Source organism: Bactrocera tryoni, chromosome 2 (genome assembly GCF_016617805.1).
Source record: "Bactrocera tryoni isolate S06 chromosome 2, CSIRO_BtryS06_freeze2, whole genome shotgun sequence".
NCBI classification, from domain to species: domain Eukaryota; kingdom Metazoa; phylum Arthropoda; class Insecta; order Diptera; family Tephritidae; genus Bactrocera; species Bactrocera tryoni.
Genome location: NC_052500.1, coordinates 77,788,912 through 77,808,196, shown reverse-complemented (window position 1 = coordinate 77,808,196; position 19,285 = coordinate 77,788,912). Strand labels below are relative to the sequence as shown.

Here is a 19,285-nt window from a genome sequence, read left to right as displayed (position 1 = left end):
TAAAAAATGTTGAAGAAATGCTTGCTGCTTCAAAATTATTTATTGTTTATGTAGGACGCGCATACAAGTTCGCCGCAACATGCCGCGTTGCATTCGGTGTAATGTGCGATTCAGGTGTATGTTTAATTTTTTTACAAAAAAAAGCCAAAATTAATTATAAAAAAATTGAGCAAAATACAAAAATGCTACAATCAGTTGGTAAATCATTAAAAAACCGCTAGATATAGTTACATATAGTATTTATATTTCAAAAAATTCAAACAAAACTGTACATTAGCTATAACAGTACATACTTTATAGTGAATATATTTTTGAAACACATATCTACATATATATATGTATATGTATGCATGTATGTATGTATGTACATGAGATCTATATAATTTTGCTTTGCCAGTTTTATTTTTCTACATGGACTATATTGTGTGTGCGTTGGTGAGTGGGTTTTTTCTTGTAGTTGGTGGTATTGGTGAAAATGTTAGCGAAAAGGAATTGTGAGTTGAAAAAGTTTCAAACTTATAATATAATAAGAGTAATTTTTCAATGCTTAAAAGCGCTTACATGCTCCTTAAGACGTTCCAGCATCTTTTTAATGTTCTCATCTCGCAAAGTCTGAGCGGTCTTCAATTTCTCCTCAATGGCCACTTTTTCAATGGATTTCTGCTGCTCCAATTGTTCGCGTGTCTTCTCAATTTCTTGTGAGTGAATCTGTGATCAAGTAGAAAATTTAATAAAATAAAAAAAAATATTAATATGTTTGCACCACACTCACCTTCAATTTCTCCTTCATGTCGCTAATGATGGCTTCGCGTTTCTCAACATGCTGTTCGATTTTGGTTTCCAACTTCTCCTTGGTCTGATTGATGAACTCATTGGTGATTTCATCCTTTTTGCGTGTGGCCTCCTCGATTTTCGACAGTTTGTAGGTTAAATCGGCCATTTTCTTTTGTTCCAAAGACTGTTGAAGAAGTGAAAGTTAAAATATTGTTTAAACATTGCAAATAATGATCTAAAAAATAAGTTATTTAACATTTAAATCATATTTTTTAATTTTGTATTACCAAAATTTTAATTAGAAATAATTTTAAAGTTTCTAAAAAGAAAAAATTAATCTCGAATCCCGAAAAAAAATTTTGTTCTTTAAAATAAAATGTTCAAAAATCAAAATTTAAACTTTAATTTTAAAGACAAATTTTTTTTTGGTAAAAATTGGCAGCCCAATACATTTTTTCGAAATATGTTAAAGTAGCCTCACTGTTGATTACTTACAATGCGTCGCTCTTCGGCAGCTTTCAGCTTTTGCTCGATCTCTTCGGCTGACACATTTTTACCAGGTGTCACTGGACGCTTGGGTACTACCACATTGGGTGCTGGCTCGGCCAGAATCACTTCATAGCTAAGACCGCCACGCGATTTCTCCTGGCAGCGAATTTCAGTGGCTGTAATGAACGAGAAAAAACGTAATATGATTAATATTTATTTATTAATGTCTGGTTTTTTGAAATTTATTTAAATACATATAATATATAATTAATTTAAGGATTTAAGGTTTAGATTTATGTTGGTTTTATTTTAGATTTAGGTTTAGAGTATAAAAACAGTTAAGTTGAGATATTGATCTCAAAATTTGCACACGTTCATTTCTCGACAAGTAGCTGCTCATTTGTTGATACCGCCAATATCGGGTCACTATAGCATATAGCTACCATACAAACTGATCAATCAAACTGAAGACGTTGAAAGGATTTTTTTCGTTTAATTGTTAAGATATTTCATCGAAAATTCTCAAATATTTTTGTTCAAGACAGCGCTAGACTTTCTGAAGAAATTGTTCAGATCGGCCTAGCATATAGCTGCCTTACAAACCGCCCGAACAAATTCAAGACCTTGTATGAAAACTTTTTTATTTTACTAGCTATCTTCACGAAATTTCTCATAGATTACTGCCTAGGACAGCGCAACACTTTTTGAAAAAAACTGTTCAGATCGAACCACTATAGCATATAGCTGTCATACAAATTGATCGATAAAAATCTAGATAAAAGGATATAAACTTTTCTGCTATAAGAAATGCACCTGTGAAGGGTATTATAGCTTCGGTGTTGCCGAAGTTTATGTTATTTACTGTTTTATTATACAAAAGCTGTAAATCAGCCATGTACTTCAAACATAACCTAAAAAAGTAAAATTTTTGCTTAAATTTAAATTAACTTATGTTCACTTTCAGGCATATTTTTGTGTTGGAAAAAGTTATTGCGCAGAAAAAACAAATATATATTTATTTATGTACATCCCTATAAACATATGTAACCTGACTCTGTTACATATTCAAATAGCGTAATTTTTTATGAAATACTATATTTTTTTCAATATCCGTCGAAACAATCATGAAAATAAATATGTTGGAAATTATTTTTTCATGCTACAAATGTTACTTACACATTTGTAGATCATATGTATACATATGTATATGTATGTAAGCATATCCAGTTATTTTTTCAAAATCGTATTTTTGCTATAAACTCGTCTACCATTTGTATTTTAACGAGTACACATGTATGTCTGTCTGTAGTTACATAAATTCTGTTTTTTCTTGGCGTCATAAAACTTCACGCATTTTAGTTCACCATAATGGCGGCGTGTTGATAAAAATATTTCCTTTCCACAAATACATACATTCGCTTATACATATATATGCACGAGTAAAATGGATTGCAACACTTAAAATGCATGCAATATTAAAAAGGCGTAGCAGGTGTGAAACCGTTAAAATTTCGTATTTTTTTGCTTGCACTTTTCATGCATTTGCTTTTAGTTGATATTGCATATAAAGTCATTATTATATTCTATGATAGGTACGCATGTGCGGCATATGATTTATAAGACACTTAATATTGCGGAAATATTTTGAAACTGTTTTGGCTGCTGTATAATTTGGAAAGTTGGTAAAATATAGTTGGCAGAAGTCGAGTTTTTGCTACGTTAAATTTGGTATTTATTTGAAATGAAATTCGAAATATTTTTTTTATATTTATTTTTTTTTATATTTATTTAATTTATTTATTTTATTCATTTAATTTATTATATTTATGTTATTTTATTTTATTATTTGATTTCTAAAATTCGATACAAATCTAGAAAAAAATGTTATAACTTTTCTTCCATAACAAATGCACCTTTGAAGGGTATTATACATAGCCTCGGTGTAGCAACAGTTGATATTTTTTCCTGTTAATTAAGAAAAAACTTTAGATTTCTGTAAAAAGTTACCATTTTTGTGATTCGAACTACATGAAAAATTTGGCAAATATTTATATTCTTGATAGGTGCTCAATTCGCACCATTTTTCGTTTACCTAAGAAGTACAGTAGCCTTCAAAGTAAGCTTAGACGGCATAGAAATAACTGCGAAAGTTTTTTTTCTTAAGATTTTTGCAAAAACCACTTTATATAGCCGAAAAAGACCCGAATTGTAATCGGAACAGACCCGGATTATAACTGGTACAGATCCGGATTATAACCTAAACAGATCTGGATAAATATCCGGTCAAATTCTTTTAAGGTGTTATTTTCTACTTGTGAATTTCAAAAAATTGTTTTTGTTTGAAATTTTTTTTTTATGTATTTGGCAATATTATCCGCAACTTTGAAGTTGATTAGGCAAATAGATTCGGCGATATGAGCTTACCCATTTGTAAAGCAAAATCTAAAAAGTCCAAAAATGTGTTTTTTATAACTTACAGGTTAGGCGGTTACAAAATGTTTTTCTCGAAACTGTGTTTTTGTGACGGTTGGCAAGATTTCTCGAGCACTACTGAACCGATCTTCATGAAATTTTACACAAGTCTTTGAGATACAATTTTTTAAGACTTTGACTTCAATTACATATGTCGCTAAATTTTCATCTTTTTGTAAAATAAATAAAAATGTAAAATAAAGTTTTAACTAAAACACGTTTTTTTCACTTGAGATGATGCTGCAAGGAGTTATCCTGCCAACGTGGGCGCATCTTTTTTCCAAAGCGGCCACCGGAAATGGCGTCGCAATGCCCTAGTTTAAAATATTTTTTTCCAAACATTTTAGAATTTTTTTGTTAATAGTGTATGTTTGTAACAATAAAAAATTCTTATAAAATATTTAATTTTTGATATGAGAAAAAAATTGTTGAAAAAAAGCTGCCCTTAACCCTTCTCCCTATTATTTTTATTTTTTTTTACCGTAAAGTAAAATTATAATATGTAAAGAAATAAGCTAACATAGATTTCAATGACGCCTTCAGTCAACAAAAGTCAGAAACCCTGAAAATAGTGACTTTTTAAAATATTGAAGAAAATTTGTTATTTATATTACGTTAGAGGTATTTGTAGTCATATATACCTATGTACTTGTGAAATCCTCCATATTCTCAAACAAAAAACCACCAAAGGTATTTCATTTCGTCGGTGCAAATACCAGTCATCAACGCACTCGCATTCAAATTATTTAACCAGTACAGACGCGTCTATGCTGCACAAAGCTGCGTGGAAAGGTTATAGACATATCCAATAGGAAAAATTTTAGCAGGAAAATACTAAAATAACCGTGAATGCTATATGAGGTTGAACAAATTATTTTATTCGACTACTTTCTTAAGAAATTTATAGATTTAGAACTTTCAAAAAAATTGATTGTCGTCTTTTTCAATTGTTTCTATGACGCGTCTGGGCGTTTTATAGTTTTTTTCTTCTTTGTATACATACTTGTATATTATAACTCAACGTTTAAGATACTACTGTATATACTATAATTAATACTAAGCTAATTCGGATTTTTCTATCAACTTTGCAATTTCATTAAGCTTACAAAATTGCTCAACTTTCCTACATGGTTGCTTTGCTTTGTATGTACTGTCTTCATGTCTATGTATGTGCATTCTTTTGCGGCTTAAAACAAAAGCACACACAAAAGGTGGCCTTTGTGGTGTTATGAGGCTAGTCGAGCGTGTAAAAATGCTTTACAACTCCGACTATTTCAAAAGGGGTTGTAGAAAAAATATTTCAAATAAGAGAAATAAGAGAAATAAGAGAAAAGCGTTTGCAATTTTAGCCTTGGCCTTGTGGTACTCTCAAAAGTTGTCGCGAGTGAATATCTGAATTTTATACTAAAACAGTATGTATGTACTATCACTGAAGTAGACTGAAAAAAATTTAGTTATTTTATAATCGGAATTTTTAATTTAATACTACATATTAGGCTGTTCACGGTAAGATGGTTATCGGGTTATGTGATTATTAGATTAAAAATAACCTCTATGCTCCTTGAACATTCTATGTATGGTTATTTGCTTATTTTTAAACAAACAGCTGTTCATTGTTTACAATTTTAGTTCAATGAAATTCCTACTTATAAAATGCCTAAACAAAGTTTAAAAAGCAAAATAATCGAATTTAAAATAAGTTCTGCTATTCAGGAAATGGACTTTATTGAAGGTGTGTGCTTATTAAATAATCCGAATTTTAAGGGTCCAAAAAATTTGCAGACATTTTGCGCTCTGAACAGTGTCACAATGCAATGGATGAAGTATTAGAACTGCTAGATGATATAACTTTAGTCATCATCGTAGTAGACGGGGAGATGAACTCTATGTTCCGAAATCTATTCATTGGCGAGAAAATGTTCTGTGTTGCTTTGACGATGGAGATTTTTACAAATGCTGCGCGTCAGCAAATGTCAATTCGCCCATCTCCTATTTTCTGATGCTTTGTGATACTTTTTATTTCGGTTTTAATTTGCTGGTTGTAAACAAAAAACAGATGTTAATAGCAATTTTTCCAATAAGAAAATCTAAATGGAAATGCCATTCGCTTAGTTTTATTTATTTTTTGTGCTGCCATTTGGTAAAATTCCAACGACTTTCTAACATTGAAAATAAGCAAACAACCACATAATCTGTAAACAAGGGCCTAGGTTGGTCAAAGTTGGTTATTTTGTCATACCGCATTTTGTTGTTGTTTACTTAATCACATAACCACATAACCCGATAATCATCTTATCGTGAACAGCCTATATGTCTAACTGATTGATTTCGTGATCTTCATTTGATCGTTTTCAGTTTCTAATCGAAAACTCTAATTTAATTATCCAATTGACTATCGGATATACAGTGGTCGTGAATACATCTCAAATAAAATACTTCAAACAAGTAAGCTGATCCATTTCGATGTTCCCTACTTTTTTTTTTATGAAAAAGCACAGAACCTTTAATTTTAAAGAAGACTTTTTATTGCCTTTCGAAATAACAATCGTTGGTATTTTTTTTTTTTTGAAGATTATCTCTTTCATATGTTGGCTACGGCTACATCTCAGATGGTCCATCCGTTGAGTCGAATTTTCGATTACACGTTCGAGCATTTCGACAGATAACTGCAAATGATCCAAAGCCTGTATCCAAGCGGCATTGTCCGCATAGACTTTGGACATATCCCCACAGGAAAGAGTCTAACGGCGTAATATCACCCGATCTTGGTGGCCAATTAACCGGCCCAAAATGTAAAATTATCTGCTTACCGAAGTATTCTCTCAATAAATACATTGATTTATGCGATGTGTGGGAATTGGCGCCGTTTTGTTTAAATCAAGTGTCGCCGAGGTCACGAGCAGTCAGGCATCAAACAGTTGGCTATCATGGCGCAATAACAGTCTCCATTGACGTTTTCCATTACGTTTTCATCGGCATCATTTTTGAAAAAAATATTGACCGATGATTCCATCGCCTCATAAATCACACCAAACCGTTGTTTTTTCTGGGTGGAATGAGGGTTATTCCTTGCAAATGCGGCAAGTTTTTTGTTTGGTTTGCCCATTGAGTCAGAAATGTGCCTCATTGCTGAACAAAATTTGGGTCGTCAAGCGTCGGATCTTCCTGGAACTTTTCAAAAGTCCACAGAGCAAAACGAGTTAGTTGGAAGGTCGAGCGGCTTCAGTTCTTGCTAAAGCTGTATTTTGTACGTTTTTTAATTCAACATCTCAACGTAAAATGCGCTAAGTCGTTGCATACGTCAGTCCGAGTTGCTGCGAACGACGCCGAATCGACTCTCCATGGCCTTCGTGTATACTTTCAGTTACGGTTGCTATATTTTCGTCACTGTATACTAGAAGTAGTCTATTCGGTCCACTATTATCCAATAGTGAATGCTGGGTCTCAAGATGGGTGATGGTGTTGCGAATAGTACGCTCATTAGTCAGATTATTTTGACTATAAGTTCAGCGAAGGCTGCCAAACACATTCTTTACAGAACGTTTTCGTAGTAAAGTTGAACGATTTGTAAATCGTGTTCAGGCTAAATCTTTCCATGGTGAAATGCCAAACAATACTGAACAATAATAGCATGACACAGCTTGACACGACTCTCGCGTGATCTGTCAAAAAAAGGCTTTAGAAAAAAGTACCTCTACTTGGATACCCTGTTATATATTAAATTTTATAGAGGCTCCTAAGTTTTCTTCTGGGTGTTACAAACTTAATACACCCTGTTCAGTGTATAAAAAATATTTAAAAAAAAATATTCATAGTAGACAGCGAAGCTAAAATTAACTCCATAAAAGTATGCTAACTTTTCATTCTCTCTGAATCAAGCCGAGCTGTATTGCTAATAAGAACGAATACAACTCAATATTTAATAGAATTACATGTAACTTATTTTAAGAAAGCTATATTATTTAATGAAACAGCTGAAGTCTACAATACCTCTGCTGATTTCCACATTCGTCTTCATTTGAAGTCCTAACGACTGAAATTTTTTTATGCGCCAAAATGTAGGCAATCTTTGCTAGACTAATTTGTACGAGAAAATTTTTTTGATTAAAGACATGGAAAATTGGATTATGAATTCTGAAAAATTGTTTTCCTTAATGCATTTCTTTAATTTCCTCTTTCATCATAATATTATTACATTTCAAAGATATAATGACCGCATACTGCTTCCACAGGCTTTTAAGAAGAAATTTTGCGAGAAATTTGTTCATTAAATCATGAAAATATCAGCTTTACTTTGCTGCAAAAAGTGTGAATGGTATAGTAAAAGGTGACGACACCACCGCAGTCGACCCACACCAAACCACAAGCTACCTTCTACCTTATCGTTATAACCACAAAAACTAATAAAGACATTTTCACACATTTTCTATTGGATTATGTCGACCAAAAGACCTAAAGCCAACGGCCACACAGGTATTTGCCGTATTTTTTGGTTTGTGAAAATATTTATGTAGATGTGAGCAGTGATTTGGCAGAAGTGCCAGGCCTGACTTGCCAAAAAAAGTGCTGACTGAGCAAACGGAAAGCTGAAAGGAATTCCTGAAAAGTCAAAGTAAAAGCAGATGAGGGAAAAAAGTGAAGAGCGAGATATTGGTTCTATGCTTGAATGAAAAGAGCGCTGGAGAGAGGAGCTGAACTTGGAACTAATGCCAACAACAAGAAAGTGTATGTGGTGTTTGTGGTGTATATGTATAGTTCCGATTATGTGGTGAATGAATGTGTTGAAATTTCCTTTGCACTCAACTTTAAGCTGGTGGGCGTAAATGAAGTGGAAAATTATTTGTTGAGTAGGACAAAAAGGAAAAGTGTTTTGAAGCGAGTATTTTTTTTTAGTTTGGTTTTTTTGGTGCACAAATAATATTGATGGTTTTGTTGGTTAAAAGGGACTTTTTTGACATCTTTGTGGGTGTATGGTAGTTCATAACGGCACTTTATAAAATTTCTGTTTTCAATATAAATATATTATATATAAAAATCGTGTATGCCGTTTTAACCACAAAAATAACCACACACCACTTCACCACCTGCCCACATACGGCTTGAGGATGCTTTTGAAAAGCAAATATCCAATTTCTATGGCTTATTTGCTGTGTGTAAATAAACACACACTGGCCCACACACTTCGGCTCTTCACTTATACCGTTATTTGCTTTTGCTTTATTGTTTGCTGGCACTCGGCGGTAACATAATTTGTCTGCATTATTTGCTGTCAATCAATTTTTCGTAGCCGCTTTTGAGTGTTTTGACACCGCCTGTATTGATAAATAAAATTGATGATGTTCTGCCAAAGTGTCGATAAATTACTTGCATACCCAAAGGCGCACAGGCCGCACAGAAATACGAGCGATAGCCGTATTTTTCCTCTCTCTCTCTCTCTCTGGCTGGTTAAAAAAGGCAATCGCTTTGTCAGCATTTATTGCTATTTTGCCAATTATTTGTCCCCTCCTAATGTGGACATTTTGTTTATTTATTTTTATTTCTCTGACTTGAGAGTGGAGCTAAAACTTGAATTGGGCGCTTCTTGCCATTATGTAAGTATGATTTGAGTCATTAGTTGGGTATTTTCGAGTGTGATGAGCATATTAAGTGTATTAAGCGTATTAAAGTTAAGAAGTTGGAAAATACTGTATTATTGTTGTTGTAACTGTTATCTAGTCCCCATTAATATGGTAAGATTCAGATAAGTTATCAACGAGCTCATCCAACGGTAGGCCCAGGAAGCGGTAGGTTAGAAAATACTCATAGTGTTGGTTTAGTTGGAAGAGGTATTCGTATGAGGCTTAGCATTCTTCCTATAACGGGTGTTTTTTATGGCAGATTCAGCGTACGGATCCTGATTTGCGTGCTTTAAAAATCCAACTCGAGCAATAAATGATACCATCAAGCATCTCGCACATTCGGTGAAGTGAATGGGCCCAAAACGAGAAGCCACTGATTACTATTTTCACTAGAATGTTTTCTTCAGTGATGAAGCTCATTATTTGTTGAATGGATACGTGTATACACAAAAAATTTGTCGCATTTGAAGTGATGATAAACCACAAGTCATTGTTGAGACGCTGATATATCCACAAAAAGTCACGGTTTGGAGTGATCTGTGGTCAGAAGGAATCATTGATCCATATCTCATCCAAAATGAAGCAGACCATAATGTCACGGTCAATGGGCAACGCTATAGAGTCATGGTTAATAGCTTTTTCGTGCCTGAATTGAAGAATGTTGATGTGGTCGACTCTGGTTATAACAACGGGGCTACTGTTCAAGAAACAATAATTTATTGAAGGAAACTTTTGGTGAGCGCATTATCTCGCGGTGTGACACTGTAGCGTGGCCTCTAGGAAGTGCGATTTAACAACGCTGGAGGGTTTTTTCTATGGTTATGTGAAATAAGCCCGAGCCGACGACGGCCTTGGAAGAGAATATCGACTCGGCGCCGTTCCAAATCAACTCGCACTGACGTATGGATCGCTTGACGCATTTCACGTCGAGATCTTAAATTGAGAGCGTACAAAATACAGCTTGTACAAGAACTGAAGCCGCTCGACCTCCTTAACCGATATTGCTTCGTTTTATGGGCTCTTGAGAAGTTCCAAGAAGAACCGACGTTTTCGAGCCAAATTTTATTCAGCAATAAGGCACATTTCTGGCTCAGTGGGTATGTAAACAAGTAAAAATGCCGCATTCGAGACGAAGAGCAACCTGAAGAGATTGAAGAGCGGTCATTTCATCCAAAAAAAAACAACGGTTTTATATGGTTTGAGGGCCGGTGGAATTATCGGTTGATATTTCTTCAAAATGATGCCGGTGATAACATAACCGTCAATGGCGACCGGTTTCGCGCCTTGATAACCGATTATTTGATGCTTGTAATTGAAGCTCGTGATCTCTGCGACATTCGATTTCAACAAGACGCCGCCACTTCCCACACATCGCACCAATTAATGGATTTAATGAGGAAACACTTCGGTGAGCAGATGATTTCACGTTTTGCGTCGGTCGATTGGCCACAAAGATCCTGTGATATCACACCGTTAGACCTTTTTCTGTGGGAATATGTCAAGTCTAAAGTCTTTTCGGACAATCCCATTTCGATTCAAGCCGCGGAACAAAATATCACGCGTATCATTCGAAATGCTCGAACGAGTCATCGAAAATTGTACACTACGGATGGACCAACTGAGACGTAGCTGCGGCCAACATTTGAAAGAGATAATCTTCAAAAAAGAAATGCCAAAGAATGTTCTTTCGAATGATAATAAATATTCGTTATTAAATTTGAAGCTTTTGTAGGGAAGGACAAATTATTCTAAATTTTTTATTCATTTCTGTTAATGTTTTCCATTTACAACATTCCTTGATAAACGTAGAAATTAAATTAACGGCATTTTTCAAGTTTCCCCAACATTAACTCTTGTTTTCCGGGCACTAGTGAAAATTGCAACCGGCTTCGTGCAAGTGACCGGTCATTTACATTCATTTCTGCTAATTCTTAATTTTTATTTCATTTTCACATAGTGTTCATTCTGCGTACTATAAATATAAAAACACATAATACGAGCTCAGTATGGTCTGAGCACGCACTCAAGGGCTAGTGGTGGTGGTGAGTGGTACATTGTAACCGGCCCTTTTACAACACTGCGGCATACTCACTCGCACACATAGTAAAACTATCGTAAATATTTGCTTAAGCTAAAAATGCACATTTAACACAATTCGCAATTTACTTAAGTGGCTCTTAGTCATCATCATCATCATCATCGGCATCATCGGCATCCATACCAACCCAGTAGGTCGATTTTCCGTGCTCCTCCACTCTTTCATGTTACCGTTGACGTATACAACACAGCATCCATTGGTTCTCCATATACCTTCATTCTGCTCCCTGAAATCACATAACATTCGTCCTTTACACAAACACACACAATTGCACACGCACATTGTGTTGGTAAAGCACCTTTTCCTGTACTCCATAACATTTGCCGGCTTCTTTGGCATATATAATTTGTTCCGCTCTCTTTCCGCACTCATTCTAGCCATTCAACACGTTGTTGCAACAGGCCTGCTGCCTGCTTTGCTCTACGCAATTTAGCAATGAGACGCTTTTAATTCTCGACCCTGCACTCTACTATCCGCTTTCCTTCCATTTTCCACTTCATAACCTTTCATGAACATTGTTCATCCATTAGTGCGACTATCCCTACATACATACATATGTATGTAACTATGTATGCTGTGTATGTCAGTACTGGTAAGCGTCCCGGCACAATTTTGTTAGCGTGCTTGGAACCCCATTAAAAGCAGTTAAATGTTAATATTGTAACCACTACTGTAGAGTCAACAATCGCTTTTACAAACAAACAGAAAAGGCGTAGATGGTTTATGCTAATTGAAGTGTTGTTGTAAGTAGTGATTAAATAGAGATTTCATGGCTTAAGTAATGCAAGTTCATTTGCAAAAGTCGATGATGAATTAACGATGATAAAGAAAATCCCCAGACCATAAAATGAGTTAAAAAGATCCTTATCTTGATTTTGATCGGTCAATTTGTATGAGAGCTGTAAACTCTAGTCGCTGTTGAGTTGACAGTCCTTGGTCGAATAAAATTCCGGGTCCGTTTCGGTTACGTAGACCCGACTGTCATGGGAAGGGATGCTCTAGTTGCTCTGGGTGGCCGGTCACAAAGAAATAGCTGGGAATGAATTGGCTGATGAGCTCGCCCGCTCCGCACCCATCCACTGACATGGTAGGACCTGAACCCTACATCGCGGTTGGTCCTGATACCTTGAAGGAGCTGCTCCGCAAGGAAGACGGATTAGGCAAGGAAGGGTATTGCCAACAACTCCGAGGTATGCGCTATGCCAAGTTGCTAATGGTTGGGTGGTTAAAACCTTAGCAGGTCTAAATATGTAGTCAACCTATCAAGGGACGACAAACTTAGGCTACTTGTCGCATTCTACTCTGGCCACTGTGAGCTCAAGAAGCGCTTATATAACATAGGCCTAGCTTCTTGTGCGAATTAGCGGTTCTGCGACAGGGCACCTGAAACCCAGAACACCTGCTGATAGCAATCTGCAGAGGCAGAATAAAGGCTCTTGGATCCATGTTTCGAAAAAGGGACCACACCGCCTCATTAGCACGTAGCTGTATTTTTGAACTTATAAATATGCTGGGGCTAAATGGGTCATTGTGTCTTGGGAGAGGGCTCAATAGACCTTAGGTTGTGGTGTAATCCTCATCTAATTATCTTATCTTATCTTTTCCTATACAATAGTCGTCCAATCCGAACATATTGTTCGGATATTGTAGCGTTCTCTTGGACAATACTATAATGCTAAATATCGTGAAGAAATCTCGTCGAATAAAAAAGCTTTCCTTGGCAGATTAATCGGTCAGTTTCTTTGGCAGCTATGAGCTAAAGTACTCCGATGTCAGCGGTTGAGATAAATGAGTAATTTCTTGAAAGGAAAAGAAAGTATTAGATATTTCCACCTCATCTTCCTCAATGCAACTTTGACAAGTTGTGTTTTCCAAAATCTTCAGCCTCACCGAATATCAATGGAATAGTGTCCAGTTTGCTTGCTAAGAGCTAGCAGTTCAATGGAACTTTTACGTTCCACTCTGGTCCAGCAGACTTTCCCAACTCTACAATTGCTGGTTGCTGCCCTACGCTTACTGAGCTTGCGCTCAGATACAGCGACAACTACTCGTTGCTATCCTAATGGGATTATGGTAAGGCTGCCCTTTTTATTGGGCTCATCCGCTTTACAGTTTCCGACGATTTCGCTGTGTCCAGGCACCCAGACAAACTTAATTTGGAAGTAGCTTGTTGCTATAGCTAGTGAGATCACGCACTTCTTGATTAACTTCGGGCTCACTGTTAACGAGTTCAAGGCTTACATAGCAGTTCTGCTATCGGAGTGGATTTATACTTCACTAAAAGAAGACGTACTGCTACCTTTATGACTGGTACTTCTGCTTGATAGACACTACAGTGGTCTGGTAGTCTGAAACAAGAGTTGGTTGAGAGCTCCTGACAGAAAACTTCCCTTCCAATTAGGTCCATTGGCTTGTTTAACAAACATTTTACTTTGTACAAAATTTTCCTGCTTTTCAAAGACATTTGAAAAGTAATCGTCTACTTCATTAAATCACTTTGATTTTAGTTTGCTTACTGCATTTATTACACGCCTTGGACTCTTTCAATAACTAACAAGTGAATTTAATTATTTTAAACAAATTTGTCTCTTCTTGCTCTAAAACTGCATTTTAAATGAATACCAAATCTAATTAAGCCTGCCAGTATAACAGGAATTGTGCCACCAGAGAATTGTGCTTTTGCTTGTTTTATGTTTCACACGTACAAAGAGGTATGTAGGCTAAATGTAATGCCCACAAATTTCTGCAGAATTACTGATATTAGATAGACACCACAAGCCACATGTCGAACATGAGCTGCAGGTGTCAATTGATGTCTTCAAATTCGGTGAACAGCACTGCCTTGTCTTACAAGGACAAGAAGGCTAATGTTGATAGTGCTATGTAGGTAGATGAATGGGTTGTTAAGTGGTGTAAATATTTACTTATACATGTGTATTTGATTTCATTACTGTATACACATAAATTTATTTAGTTTTTCCCCAATTTTCTATAAATATTAAATTAGTCCCTAATTTGGGGCAAAAGTGTTATGAAATCTGTTCCATAGCTTTTAATGCAATTCTATTCGCTATTTCTTACTGCAAGGATTGACCTATGATCTTTTATTAATATCTCCTATAGTGCTATGTTACACTGGTCCTATCTAAATAATTTGTTCGGATTAATTTTTTTTTATTGTATGCATAATATCTCTAGAATATTGTGTAAAATTTTTAAGTTAGCAATTGGTGGTTGCGTTTTCCCGACATCTTACGTTTTCAAACTCGGTACCCTTGATAATTTCAAAACCACTGATCCTATCGAAATTTTGAACAATATTTATGTACATAAAGTATGAAGTAATACCAGGGAGATCTTTATCAAATTTTTTATAAAATTTTATTATATAAAGAGAAATAACCGATTTTTTCACAAACAAATTGCTTTATCTCATCAATTACAACTGTAATTCAATTAAAAACTGAAAATTCGAAAAACATTTTGGGTGTTATCTGGGGAAACTATTATCTAACGAGTTATTTTTCAATTTCAGATGATTCAGTACCTAGATAAATATCATGTAGTATTAATTTAATACACAACTTTAACTTAACTGCACAAGAAATGATTTTGAATGACCAAGAAATATTATGAGATAGCTGAATATGCCACGAGCTCACCATCGACTGATTCACCGTGTCACAATTCCATGAAAATGCTGACAAAATTGTATGTAAAAGGTTTCGAATAACCCATATACTTCGGATCTGACCCTAAATCCTTTTTTCCGTTCACAAAACTTAAGAAAATGTATGCTGAGAGAAATTTGGCAACATAGCAAAACGTAATCGTTAAGACCAAGGCCTATTTCAAACCAAAGGCGATTCGCCTATTACCTTTTTCGGTTTTTACATCTTAAGAAAATGTTCACTCAAAGAAATTTGACAACATAGCAAAAAGAAATCGTTAAGACTAAGAAATTTGGCAACTTAGCAAAAAGTAATCGTTGAGATCAATATACTTATACTTTATAGTATATATAATACTTTTTCGGTTTCCAGATCTTAAGAAAACGTTCGTTGAAAGAAGTTTGACAACATAGCAAAAAGTAATTATAAAGCCTATTTAAAAACAAAGGCAACATACTTACATACATGGTATCGAAAAGTTGGAAGAGCGATATGATTATGTATCGCTTTCAGTAGGAATTTTGTAATTTTCTTTAATGAAGCACCTTTTAAGTCTACTTGGTATTTAAATATATGTACATATGTCAAAAGAATTTCTACTTTCTAATTACCTTCATTAAAAAAATATGTGTTTATGCGCCTTTAGGTATACCTGGTATATTTTAAATGCTATTTTCAAACGAATGGCTAAAACTTTCACTATGCGAAAGATGTATATATGTATATATATATATATACATATATAATATATGTATGTATATTAGGATGAACGAGAATATCTTTAATTTTTTTCCTTAGATACCGTGAAAATATTTTCCGAAATTACGAAAACAGGTCTGACTAAGTTTAAGCTGTCACTGTTAATAATAACAGGTAGCGCATTGTGATTTTAGGTTTCCCATATATCCATATAACACAGCAATATTTTCTAAAATACATATTTCGGTTCTCAGATCTTAAAAAAATATTCGCTGAAAAAAATTCGGCAACATAGCAAAAAGTAATAATTGCTTCAATGCTCTTTTCTTATTTCGTTTGGTTGTTTAAGGCATTTGAACATACTATTTTATAGTGAAATTGAAATCTTGTTTAACGATTTTTAAAAAGAATTTTAACTGACTTTTTGGTAAGTCGACTCATTCAGAAGCTATTGGTGGTTAAAGTTCAAACTTAAAAAGTAAAATATAATGATTTTTTTTTTTTTTAGTTAAAAATAAATTTCTTTTACATTATTTCACAAAATAATATCCCAAAATCAAAACAAATTAAAAAAAAAGGTTTTTTGGCCCACCTTACTGTATGTTACATATAAAGAAAACTTTTAACATTTTATGTGAAAAATTATACCTCAAAATAAAAATAGAAAAGTATCTAAAAAAAAACATTTTTTTGGTCCACACTAACTCATTTCATTTTTTGCTAAGGTAAATACCGAGAGTAAGCCAAAAAACGATATCGCACCTTCGAAAAAGCAAAAACAGGATTATTAAAAAGCGCGCTGCTAAGCATATGCGCTCAACGCTTAGCTTTGCATAGCACTATATGTCTGTATGAACAAGCGACATCGGTCTATACAATTTAATTAAAAGTAAAAGCCAGCTTAAGCTTACCGCTGTGTTATACGGTTAATGCCGGCGACTATGCGCCTTAAACTATGCAATATTTATGTTAGTTCAAGCATTAAATGCGCTTTTCTTTCCACAGACAAAGGGCAAACACACACATACGCATGTATAAACTTGTATATATGTGTTTGAGTATATGTGTGTGTATTTATACATTTCCATCAGGCATTTTTGCATATGAATGCTTCGCGCATTTACAGCAAATAACGCACAAAAGAAACTCACTCTCTGGTACAACATTTTTCAAACGATATTTTCAAAGCAAATAAAAAATAATAATTTAAAAAAGGGGCATTTAACTGTACCTTTAATAGATGGGGTTCTGCGCACACATGGAAATAGAAATATATGGCAGCGCCGATTTTTTTAATGAAATCGGTATTTATTTTTCTATATTTCATATATACATACATATACGCACACATACAGACATGTATCTATATTTGTACGTGCATGAATAGCTTAAAATGCACATTTAAAATGCGTTTTTTCACAATTGTTTAGCTTTCGTATCGCAGGGTGACCCAATTTGTGTTGCTCAGCAAACCAAAAATGAATACCAACAACAGCAATATATGCCCTTTTATGCGCCAAAACGACATTAAATGCTGGACATTTATGACGCTGTGCGAAATTTATCGTTTCCTGCTGCGCAAAAGCGCCATTCGGAGCGTAAATGCTGTCGCCAGCAGCTGCAATGGCTGTTGTTGACTGCCAACTGTGCGCCCTTTGACCAGAAATCAACAGCGAAAACTATGTCACCAATGGAGAAGCGGCCAAATCAGGCTAACCAGCCACACAGCCAACCATTGAAAGCGTTCTAAGTCAAGCTTTCTTTAAACTGGCAATGTGAAAAGCGCACTTCGAGTGCGCCATTTAAGCTGTGAGTGTGCTGAGCGGCATACACACAAACAACACATATTTCTTTGTTGTTATTATCACTAGCGCTTTTCCAAGGAAAATCGGTTTCTTACCGCGCTTGTGGCAAATATATTTATCTGCATAAGTGCGCGTCACTTTATCTGCGCTTAATGGCAGAAATTGCGTCGAAAATTACCCGCTGAAAAGTGATGTTTATGGCGTTTGCGCAAATACTCGCATTTTCTTGAAGTGTTTACAGGAAGTTTTCACGCGAATGGTATTCAACTGTTGAAATAATGGCATTCAGTGTTAAGCAGAGGACTTCGAATTAGGCGAATTGGCAAAAAGTTTCGGTGTAATGTAATATCTACTAAATAAAAATCCATTTTCATAGTTAGAATACTCAGTTTTCGGTTTCTAATATACACCGTTTTATTCGTGTGGTGCTATTTTGAACATAATTTCATAATGCCACGCTCATGGAAACCCTGGTTCCTTTTGGCCAACAAACTGTGATAGTCGCTTTTCATAAGCTTCTCTTGTGGTGAATTTGAATTTTTCATCAGCAAAGTCATTCAGCATAGATATTATAGGATCAGGCAGTAATCACCTGGCAGCAGATACAAACTACTTATAGCTATCGGATACATAATGTCCATCCAAACAATCTCCCGAGCTCGATGTGTCAGTCCCTCTAATGTCCTAATGGAACATAATTTCCTACCTACTGTCTGAAGCTATCCCTTACTGGGCGATTGATACCTTTACACAGGTTCGGTTAGGTTAATCTGGTAGACCAATAAGCCCGGCATAGATCAGTTTGGCCCTTTGCGATACCAGATGGAGTTCACTTGCTAAGCCCAAGAGGAGTACTCAGTACTGCTGGATGCTTGACGCGAATTTTAACAGTCTCTGCAGCCTCACTGTCAATACCTCTCCCCAGATATTTAAAGTGTAGTATTGCCAATGCGGAACAAGTGCACAAGACATGCTCCATTGTTTCCATGGTGCTCTGCTCTAGGCATTTCCTGTAGTCTTCTCGATCTGTCAGCTCCAACTTGCGGCCTCCCTGACACCCTTACACAGATCCATTTATTGACAGTTAAAGTCCGAACATGGCCGTAGGGATAACTCATAGTACAAGAGTAGAAGTGGTAGGGGCGAATCACATGAAACACAAAGAAAAAACTTTCCTGATTGTCAATCCTGGCTTGGCCACTGGATGCGCCGGATCGCCGCTTTTCGACCATGGCCATTTCAGAATACTGGAAAAGGTCTTCGGTGAAAATTGTTTGTCGCGAACAAGTATTTTTGATTGCTACAAAGTATTCAAATTGGGTCGAGAGTCCAGGACGGTCATTAACATCAACTGATGATCAACAAGTCAATAAAATAAAGGAATTAGTGTTTGAAAATCGACGATTAACAGTCAGAGATCTTACTAGCATCGTTGAAATATCGGAAGGAACAGTGAAAACCAGTTTGAAAGATCATTTGGACTTAAGAAAAGTGAAAATACGATTGGTTCCAAAACAAACTAAATTTTTTCGAAAAACAGCGACGCGTTAATGACTGTGAAACAATGCTTTCCGACTACCACGATCTCATAAAACGTATTATTACTGGCCATGAGTCATAGATCTATGCTTACGACCCGGAAACCAAAAATCAAACGGC

At 35.3% G+C, this 19,285-nt stretch overlaps 1 protein-coding gene across 4 annotated transcripts in view; it reads right to left on the bottom strand.

Annotated features, from left to right (window-relative positions):
• LOC120767746 (stathmin) overlaps positions 1 to 19,285 on the bottom strand; it is a 239,615-nt gene that overhangs the window by 5,094 nt on the left and 215,236 nt on the right. For all 4 annotated transcript variants that reach the window (XM_040093960.1, XM_040093958.1, XM_040093962.1 and 1 more), the window contains 3 exons: positions 1,270 to 1,439; positions 773 to 958; positions 562 to 708 (listed from right to left, as the gene is read on the bottom strand). In XM_040093960.1, the coding sequence (XP_039949894.1) occupies positions 562 to 708; positions 773 to 958; positions 1,270 to 1,439 (503 nt within the window). The remainder of the gene's footprint in view (positions 1 to 561; positions 709 to 772; positions 959 to 1,269; positions 1,440 to 19,285) is intronic.